General features: G+C 33.9%; 1 protein-coding gene across 1 annotated transcript in view; it reads right to left on the bottom strand.

The window, feature by feature from the left end:
• Positions 1-4,479: 4,479 nt before the first annotated feature.
• The window catches only part of MALRD1 (MAM and LDL receptor class A domain containing 1), a 578,637-nt gene continuing 571,985 nt past the window's right edge, over positions 4,480-11,131 (bottom strand). The window contains exons 40-41 of the mRNA XM_057732597.1: positions 7,295-7,370; positions 4,480-4,625 (exon numbers count right to left, since the gene is read on the bottom strand). Of these exons, the coding sequence (XP_057588580.1) occupies positions 4,545-4,625; positions 7,295-7,370 (157 nt within the window). The 3' untranslated portion in view covers positions 4,480-4,544. The remainder of the gene's footprint in view (positions 4,626-7,294; positions 7,371-11,131) is intronic.

Below are 11,131 nucleotides of genomic sequence, written 5' to 3'. Positions count from 1 at the left end.
AATTGTTTAAAGAGCAAGGTCTTGAATTTGATGATTACTTATTTTAGACATTAACCCTTGCATTGGTTTTGTAGACACAATAGCAATGAAATCCCAAGCATTTTGCAAGTTGATACAAAGGAAAGCAGAATAACATTAAGACTCACAAAGCTGTCATTGTTCAGACAGTGAAATATATACTTGAAATCTTATTTTTTAAAAGGCTGTTTGGAAAAAATCTCAGAGCCCTTTTATGGATTTTCCCTGGTTTTTATTTTTAAGAATAAAGTTTAAGACTACTTTTTGCGAAAGACATTGCCATGAATATAGTAGTTGGTTTACCTAAAGCACATATCCTTAAATGGAAAATACAAGGCAGTAATTATTTAAAGGAGTCATGAATCTTCAGTTCTTGGTGTGATAAATGTGAAAAATGATTGACAGTCAAGAAGATGAAAAGGGAAAAGCAAATTCTTACACGATTTTTTCAAAATGCCATCTAAATGTAGAAAAAAGTAGGCAAAGATGATATGGGTATAATAGAAGGATATGTTATATTTATGTGCCAAGAAAGAACTATTAAAATATGCTTCTTCATCCCATATGTTTGCTAGTTTGCTTACAGCTAAACATGCTTTGTCTTATTTATAACATTATTATGCTACAATTTGGCTGAGTCTAGTTAAAATATACATACTGGGAAACATTTTTAGTTAATATTTATTAACTAAAATTATTTAATAACACAGATTACTGCTGTCCTATTTATAGGAAAATATTTCAACATTGTTCTAAGTCAGTGCTGTCGGAGAGAACTTCATGTGATGATGGGAATGTTCTCTGTGTTGTGCAATACAATTGCCACAAACCATATGTGGCTACTGAGCACTTGGAATGTGGCTAGTGCAACAAAAGAAATGCATTTTAAAATTTCATTTAATTTTAGCTAATTTAAATTTCATAGTAAATATCCACATGTGGCTGACATAATATACAGCACATTATTTCCACGTATGTGAGTTAAAACACATAAACTACTTACAACAGTATTTGGCAGATAATCAGTACTTATTAGTTTGTTATTATTGTTGCCATTGTTATTATGCTTAAAGTATGTTTTGGGAAAGAGCAGGTTGGTCATGTGAATCCAGTTAACAATAAGGTATTGTCTTAAATATTTGTGCACTCAAAGCCCTAAAAATCTGTCAGCACTACTCATTGGTATCCATTCTCCTGACATTCACCAGCTTAAAAAAAATTACTTTCATAGATTTTCTGTCCATTGTGAAATTTGAGATGTTTTCATGATTTAAAGCTGAGTTATATAATTTGTGGACTCGGTATTCTTCCTGTTGTCCATTCCTCTATTATTCTTTTTCCTCTGCCTACTTTAAAAATCACAGTGCTGCAGATTTGGACTTACAACAAAAAGTTTTCAGAGGAAGAAATATGCAAATAAAAATAAAATTTTTATTTCTAAATCTCACATTAAATTATGAAAACAACATAACCATCTACCTCTTCTACTAACTGCATAAGAAGAATCAGTTTTATTCTTTTAGTTTCAGAGAATTGCCACATGTATTTATAAGACCTCACAAATGTTGGATTTAAATATTTTAGAGCACATTTAACTTGCTTCTGAAGAAAAGTTTGAACACTTTTAAGAGTATCTTAATTTCTAGTCTCTGTAGATTTTCTGTCATTAGTCTCAATCAGGAGTTACATGTTATGAATTCCCTCAATATTCCTATGAAACAAATCAATTTAAGTTGGAAATCATTTTTATTATCTCTTTTGCACTTTCTCTACATTTTTCATGCAGTAGCTTCAAGGTCTTTACTAAAACTATAGCTGGATTTTAATTCACTGCTTCTTTAAGAAGTTAGGCAAAGATTCTGAATATATTTGGATGATAGTTTTAAGCTAAAAGAAACACGACTTGCAAAATGCATGCTCCACAGTGCCATAGGCCAGACTATAAACAACAACAACAAGAATGACTAAGCCTCTCTGTGTGAATTTTTGTAAGGTCAGAAATTTTGGTGTTAGTAGGAAAGCAGCAATTAGAAAAAGGTATTCAGGGGGAGCAAAACTAGAATGCAGTTAATGGGTCCAAAAAATTGACTTGGATAAAATTTGAGGTTAACTTTATCACAAGTTTAATGATAAGTAATATTTCTCTACAGTCTGTACTCTCAAAAAAGGCACTATGTTGGTGGTGAAACTACCATTGTGTATAACTGCCCTTACATTGGGCTCAGAAATGTCCCAAACGTAGCCTAAGAACTGAAACTTGTAAACAACCAGAATCCTTGCTAAAGGCACAGAGCTGTTATAATAACAAAGAAAAGAGATGCCCTAGTTCGGAATTTTCTGGTCTGTGGGATAAAAACTGCCACATTATTTAAGCCATTTGAGTAGGGAGGTTTTAGTTTCTTGCAGCTTAAAATGTCTGTTTAAAAAATATATATTTTTATAGATTATACTCCATTTAAAGTTATTACAAAATAATGGCTATATTTCCCTGTGGTATGCAACATATCCTTGTTGCTTATTTCATGCATAGTAGTTGGTATCTCTTAATCCTGTACCCCATCTTGCCCCTCCCCCTTGCCTCTCCTCACTGGCAACCTCTAGTTCTGTTCTTTTATATCTGTGAGGTTTTTCTGTTACAGTTATTTGTCTTATTTTTTAGATTCCACATATAAATGATAACATAGAGTATTTGTCTTTCTCTGTCTGACTTATTTCACTAAGTATAATACCCTCCATCCGTGTTTTCTCAGATGTAGAATCTCATTCTTTTTTAACACTGAGTAATATTGCATTATATATATATTCCATTATATGTATGTATGTATCACACACATATCACATCTTCCTTATCCATTTATCTGTTGATGGACACTTAGGTTGCTTCCATATCTTGGTTATTGTAAATAATGCCGTTATGAACATTGGGATATATGTATAGTTTCAAATCAGTGTTTTCATTTTCTTTGGACATATACCCAGGAGTGGGATTGCTGGATCCTGTGGTATTTTTAGTTTTAGTTTTTTGAGGAATCTCCGTAGTGTTTTCCACAGTGGCTGCACCACTTTACATTCCTACCAACAGTGTATTAGCGTTCCCTTTTCTCCACATCCTTGCCAGCATTTCTTATTTGTAGACTTTTCGATGATAGACATTTTGACAGGTGTGAGGTGATATCTCATTGTGATTTTGATTTGCATTTCTCTGATGATTAGTGATATTGAGCATTTTTTCATAAGCCTGTTGGCCATCTGTATATCTTCTTTGGAAAAATGTCTATTTAGGTCTTCTGCCCATTTTTTAATCGGGTTATTTGTTTTTTTGATATTGAGTTGTATAAGCTATTTATATATTTTGGATATTAACCCCTTATTGGTCATGTCATTTGCATATATTTTTTCCCATTCAGTAGGTTGTCTTTTCATTGTGTCAATGGTTTCCTTTGTTGTGCAAAAGTTGTTAAGTTTAATTAGGTCCAATTTGTTTACATTTGCTTTTGCTTCTTTTGCCTTTGGAGACAGATCCAAAAAATATTGCTACAATTTACATAGTGTTTTGCCTATGTTCTCTTCTAGAAGTTTTATGGTTTCAGGTCTTAATTTAGTTCTTTAATCCATTTTGAGTTTATTTTTGTCTATGGTGTGAGAAAATGTTCTAATTCCATTCTTTTACATGTAGCTGTCCAGTTTTCCCAGAACCACTTACTGAAGAGAATGTCTTTTCTTCATTGTATTTTTTTGTTTCCTTTGTCATAGATTAATTGACCATCAGCATGTGGGTTTATTTCTGTGCTCTCTGTTACATTCAAAATCACAAAGCTTTTTAACATAAATTTTAGCATTATTTTTATATGTATGTAAAGATAGATGTTATATTATTGGAATGAAGGCAAGTTTAGAATGATAATTCATCACATTTTTTACAAAATGCAAAAATAACTTTTACTCACGTTTATGTTGATTAGGATTACTATGATTTGTCCACCCACTCCTGCTAGTTTTTACACTAAGTCAGTTCAACTTTATTTCTCACCTCGATGGCATATAAATAAGCATTTTAAAACTTCTTTATATTCAGGATCTGAAACAATTTGATTCATCCTTTTAAGAAATAACCATAATAAAATTGAAGGAAAACAATAAAGTTAAGTGGAACATTTTATTAAAATATTCAGATATATAATGATAATGAGGTTCTGATTAGATTCCATGAAAACATTCAATGTATTCAATAAGAAAATTTGTAAACTTAATAATTAGGCTAGTATTCTGAATCCCTTCTATTTTTACTATTGCATGAGTTTCTATCAGATTTCACAGACTGGAATACAAGATCATACTTGATCTTTTTGTTTGTTTTGTTGGTTGGTTGTTTTTGTTTTTGTTTTTGTTTCTCTTGCCACACCACACAGCATGTGGGATCTTAGTTCCAAGACCAGGGATCAAACCTGTGCCCCCTGCAGTGGAAGCGCAGAGTATTAATCATTGGACCACCAGGGAAGTCCCAGTCATACTTGATCTTGATGGCACTATTTATGATGATTAGATATAGTCTCCAGGCTTCCTGATGTTGTGTCATATAACGGATTTGAGAAGGAGTATATAGAACTCTAAAGAAAAACACATTGAAAAAGTTACAATTTTAGGCATTAAAATAAGAGACGTCTTTCCAGATCATACGGAATGTGGTGAGTTTTTCATGGATTTAATAAATGCCCGACTCCTATTTCAACACCTCCAGTCCACACTGCCTGAACTACTGACACAGGTCTAGTCTCAGTGTGTGCCCAGCATCCTCTGGACACAGGAGCCACTGCCTCATCCTCACCTCTGGTGGTGTGGGGGAATTCAGTGGCCAGGATCTTGCTTCTTTCTATGGTGCTGCTTTGTCTAAGTCTGCTGTTTTGATTTTAAACAAATTGAAACAAATGTTAAAAAAAAAACAAAAAACTGACAGCTTGCAGCTGGGAGAATTATATTTTATAGTGTATATTAGAAAATCTAAAACATGGAAAATTGCATAAGACAAACAACCTGATTTCTTCAATAAACAAATTGCAAGGGGGAAATAAGAGAGAGAAAATGAAATCCAGAGATTAAAAGAGACTTAAGAGACAAGACATTCTACCAATTTGGACGCGTATACCTTATATGGATCCTGATTTTAAAAAACATAGCAGCAATAACAAAGTACAAAACCCCCTACTTATTTATGAGACAGTTGGAGTAGATTGAACACTGATTGAATATTTGATTGTGTCAAGGAATTACTGTTAAATGTTTAAGTGTGTTACTGTGGTTATATATTTTTTATATTCTTATCCTGGTACAACGGAAGTCTTTACAGGTAAAATTAAATGACATCTGGAATTTGCTTAAAGACACTCTGGTTGACACAAGAGTGAACCATAATGTAAACTATGGACTCTAGATGATAATGACATGGGAGTGTAGGTTCATCAATTGTAAGAAATGTACCACTCTGGTAGGGGATGTTGATAATGGGGGAGGCTATGCATGTGTGGGGACAGGGGATATATGGAAAATCTCTGTGCCTTCTGCCCTGAACCTAAAACTTCTCTAAAGAAAATAAAGTCTATTTTAAAAAATATCACCATTCTGATGGGTTGAGGGAATGGGTAACAGTAGAGGTGAAACAAGAATGACCATGGGTTGATAGTTGTTGAAGTTGGCTGATGGATATGTGGTTTTCATTATACTATTCTCTCAATTTCTGTATCAGAATATGAGAATTTTCTCTAAGAATGTTCAGAAGAGTATTTTCAGAGAAGTCTGTTTCTCTATTATAGAGTCAGGGAAGGTGCACTTAGTTTAATTAATACAAAGTCATTTGTTTCTGAAACAACAGAAATCAAATTAGCAACAAAATTCAAGAGCTATGACAGGATTTCTTCTCTAGCCATTCTTAATGGAAAGAAAACAATATGAAAGAGGAATGATTAATATAAAAATATCAAATTTAAAGCATTTTAATTCCTTACATCATTTGTAACTTTCAGATACTAAAAGTTAAACTAAGCTAAAGATTAAAAAGATTAAATTGTCTTTAATTAAAATGAAAATAGGTTTATATTATACCTTCCTACTTTGTCAAGAAGATACATTTTGTTTCTTAAGTATTCATTTATTTATTTATTATCCATTAAGTAGGGCTATGTTTTCATTTTCACTCTATGACTTGATTGACTTGACAAATCATACAAATTAATTCTGTCTGTGTTCTGGGAAATATCTTACTTCTTGTTTCCATTCCTAACAAAACAATACTAAAAGTGTGTATGACATCATTATTGAAGATGCAGTGCCCTTAATTTCTCCTTTCCTCTTCTAAGTTATCAGGTAGCAGAAATAAAAAAGTCAAAGGTTGTGTTAGACTTCAGCCACATCACTCAAAAATACTAGAAACCACCTGATCTGAAACCTTTGCTACTCATTTTCTGTAACAGTAACAACGTTTTATGGCCGATTTTCATGAAAAAAATAGTAAGAGAAAATGAAAGCTGGCTTTCTATATGCTCACTTTGACAGAAGAATGAATTTGATACAATATTTCCAAAACCAGACATAAGGAAGCTTTCACAGGGAAGAAGTGATATGTCATACCCAAATGGACGCTCATATTACCTACTTAAGAAAGGGATGAGAGAGAGTTTACTTGCTATTTTCTCTCTAGCCTATTTCATACTGCACTGATAAGGAGTAGCCCTAAAAAAAGGCCAAGAAAGTTGTGACACACTTTAATGTCTCCTTTCTCTTTCTAAGTTATCAGGTAACGGCCCTCACAGCCCACACCTGGATTGAAAGAGAGCACAGAACACTATTCTCCCTTTTTGTGTTTGGGAATAAAATATGAAGGACAGTCAATGAAGAGTTACTGTGAGTAGATGACTAATACTCTGTGGGTTAAACTGATATTTTCCAGATTTGTCAGCTCTCTTTGGGTATGAACACTGACCACAAAGCCATTTAACAGTGAACTGATTCTACAAGCAGATTGAAACCATCCTGAAATGAAAAATTCTCATTGCATATTTAGAGAGACAAACTCCTTCCCATCCCATCTCTTTCGTGGAGAAATAACTCCACTAAAACACATCTTTTAACCATGATATGGGAACATGTCCAGACAACACTGTGTGTGTGTGTGTGTGTGTGTGTGTGTGTGTATGTGTGTGTGTGTGCGCGCGCACGCATGTGCATGCGTGTGTGAGCATGCTTGTGTTTCCCCTTCTGAGACAATACCGTTCTTACCACTTACCTCTGTTTTCTCTGGGTTGCTCCAGTTCCCATAAACTGGATTAACAAATGCACAGTTAACACTTCTTTTAGTTTTCCTTAAAGCACACAGGGCCACAAAAAGAAAAGTAAGTATTGAAATGCACCACAGGACATTTTCAGGTTGTTATCTGATAGAAATCTTTGGGAGACACTTTGTCTAGCCAGTGTACTTATTTTTATGAAGGTATATCCATCAGTAAGACTTTTTTTTGCAAGACAACCACATTCTTGAGAGCAAAGGTAATTTGACCTCTGAATATTTAAATCCAAATAAACCCAAGCACATAAAAAAAGTTGTTCTTAAAATTGATTTCTTAAATATTACTCAAATAATACAAACGGGACCACATTAGAAAGAACAATGTTATATAAAGCTGAATTGGTTGTAAGGAAAGGCCACCTTGAAGTCTCATAGACAAACCCACCACATCTAGAGGACTATTTTCCATGACAGTGTCTGTCATAAAGATCTGTATGTAGCGCATGAGTCATAGTATTTAACATTTTAAACAGCAGAGTTAAATACGAGCATTTTGAAGAGACCTTCATGTTAGTATTTCCTTTCATGAATCATAAAGAGGCATGTCCTTGGTAGTCTTGTATATTGGCCTAGATCTGCATAATTTACTCTGATTAACTGAGCTCCTAAATGATCATTTCCTTTTTATACTTCAGTTATTTGAGAGTCAACAGACTTATTAGAAGACAACTAGCCCTGGCATAGCTGGTCACAACTAATGAAGAAAAAAATGCTCATCACAGGATCGAAATAAATATAACCAGATAACTAAATACACCCTATTGAAGATATAAGGAAAATCCCATATATGGACACTCACACACACACACATATGCATACACACACACGTACACATACACACAGTGGAGAATGGAAGACCAATTCCAGGATGATTGCCAGTGTCTTGAGGAGTTAACCAGGAAGAAAAAATACATAATGCATGAATATTTTTGCCTAATCAGAGTATAATGACAGTTAATGCTTGTCAGTAATGTACCCTTAAATCCTAAAAGAAAAGGTAGTAAAGAGGAAGTCTTACTAATTTACTCCTTGAAAAGAAATTGTCAGAGGTGTGACTTCTTATTTCATCTACCAAACTACATGGTCCTCTTCTAAAAAGTAACAGTGTTCATGAGCTCAACAGCATAATCTGGGCAATTGTGTTTGGTTGGCAATACACTCTCCCTGTGGATTCAGTGTCTTCTAAGCTTCCTCACCTCCACTGTTTCTATGTAATTGGCTTAAATACTCAGTAGCTTAACCAGTTCACCTTCATTGCATCTACATTTTGGTTATTGATGAAGAGGGCCATAACAGCCATTTTTGTGGGTCATTTTGTGGAAAAAAAAATCAGATATACTCTTAAATGATGAGGCAATAAGTTAACTCCTTAACCACTAATTGAAAACTTATGAATTGCTCTAATTGAATTGAATAAATGGCCTTTGATTCTTTGCCTTTTCTCTCTCCAAGACTAGTCAATGTTAAGTTCTCAGAGTAGTAAGCTCAGTTAGTAGCATAGTTAGGGCATGAGCCTAGACAGGACTGCTCTCAAAACTGAGACTGAGTGGGAAATGAAGTGGTGTTTTGAAATGTGTCAAAATGTGAAAGCAAAGGCTGGTACAGGAGAGACTGAACACAGAGGGAGGAAGGATTAAAACAAAATGGAAATTAGGAACTAGGTAAAGATGGGACAGCCACAAACACCAACAGCTCAGAAAAATTATTCTCGGCTGAAATCAGGCATGAAATCAGGAAGCAGGAAACCCAAACCATAAGACTAGACAGGACAGATGGTCTAAAGACTGGGCAGGCAACCAGGAACTGAAGGGACAGGCTCGGCTGTCAGTTGGATAGAAGTGAGGCACATGCAACACAAAAGATGTTGATATGAGGCAATTATTTTTGGCTTTGAACTGCTGAGACCCCAGATGACCTAAACCAGTATTGGCAGGCAGAAGTCAAGTAAATTGATCAATTTTCCAACCCTATTAACTCAGCTATTGAAGCTACTTTTCTTGTGAAAGGATTTTAAGTTTTAAATAATTTTCTATTAAAATGAAGTGGCCAACCTTTGGGTATTGGGTGACTTTGAAGAAAGAAGGGTGACACAAGTGTAAGGATATGGAGTTGTAATATGAGCAAATTACGTTTACTTCAAATTATGTTTATTGGCAATCTCAAACTTTTAATTTCCCAGATCAAGGGTATGTCTCCCAACACTGGAAATCTCTGAATTGTTGAGCTTAACTCTTAATGTCTTTCCTATTTAAAAGGTAAAATATTACCCACTATCCATAGATACTTCCGTTAAGAAAATTTTAAATGTTAACTCCATACATTTACCATTTCAAATTCTATGATATAATTTCCACCTTCATCAACTATATAAGTTTGATATTCAAACATAAACAATTTTACTTAAAATGAGGGATCCTGATATGAGGAAAACAAAATGTCTGATTATGAATTTTTCTGCCAGTTCAGACACTGTATGGGGCAATGATCAGTATGCATTAGGCTAAAAATGCTATGTTTAACTTACTCTATCTGTCATTAGGCATACAGCTCTTTAAGAGCTGAGGTTTCAAAGAATGGAACCACCTCTAGGAATCAGCAAGGCATTGACTTAGAAGCTTAGAGGAAAGGAAGCCACATGGATCACATGAGTTTTCCTCCCCTAACTTAGCATGCATTCACTTAAATTATTATTAAGCTCTGGCTACATCCAATATGTGCAGGCGCTGTATAAGGTGACATTCTGAAGTGGCTAGACAGAGATATGTCAGTGTAGAACTAGGATAATTCTGACGCGAGTTTCCAATTTAAATTTAGTGAGCATATGAACACCTCTAAAGGAATTGACTTCATGGCTTATTAGCTAACAAAATTGTTTCAGTGTTAATTAAAAAACATGAAAGTATTTATAATAGATATCTGAAATTATTGTAGATGGGCAATGAAGAAAAACAAAAAATAAAACAAAAAATAATTTCAGATATCTATTATACAATGGATATAATTCATACAATTCACCCATTTAAAGAATGTAATTCAGTTTTTTAATAAAATTAATACTATTAATTAAATTACTAATTTTAAAAACTTTGTAAAATATATATAACAAAATTTGCCATTTTACCCATTTTTTAAAAGTGTACAATTCATTGGGATTCACTGCATTCACAGTGTTGTGCAAGCATCACCATTACCTATTTCTAAAACATTTTCGTCAGCACAAACAGAAATTCTATAGCCATTAAACAATAAATCTCTGTTCTCCTCTTTCTCCATCCCCTGGTATAACCTCTAACTTACTTTATGTCTCTATGAATTTAGCAAGTCTAGGTACTTCATATGAGTGGAATCATACAATATTTATCTTTTTGTGTCTGATTTATTTCACTTAGCATAATGTTTTCAGGGTTAACCCATATTGTAGCATGCGTAAGAGCTTCAGTAATTTTTATGGCTGAATAGTATTCCATTGTAAGTATATGCTGCATTTTGTTTATTCATCCGAAGAGGGACACTTGAGATGTTTCCACCTCTTGGCTATTGTGAATAATGCTGCTATGAACATTAGCATATAAGTATCTGTGTCCCTATTTCAATTCCTTTGGGTATATACTAGGAGTGGAATTGCTGGGTCATATGGTAATTATATTTTAGGTTATGAGGAGGCCCTAAACTGTCTTCCATAGCAGTTGTACCATTTTACATTCCCACAAATAAAGCATGCAGGTTTCCGTTTCTCTACATCCTTACCAACTCATTATTTTCTATTCTATTATTATT

Source organism: Hippopotamus amphibius, chromosome 4, assembly GCF_030028045.1.
Source record: "Hippopotamus amphibius kiboko isolate mHipAmp2 chromosome 4, mHipAmp2.hap2, whole genome shotgun sequence".
Classification (NCBI taxonomy): Eukaryota; Metazoa; Chordata; class Mammalia; order Artiodactyla; family Hippopotamidae; genus Hippopotamus; species Hippopotamus amphibius.
Note: the sequence above shows the minus strand (reverse complement) of the source record. Positions and strands in the feature narration are given on the sequence as shown.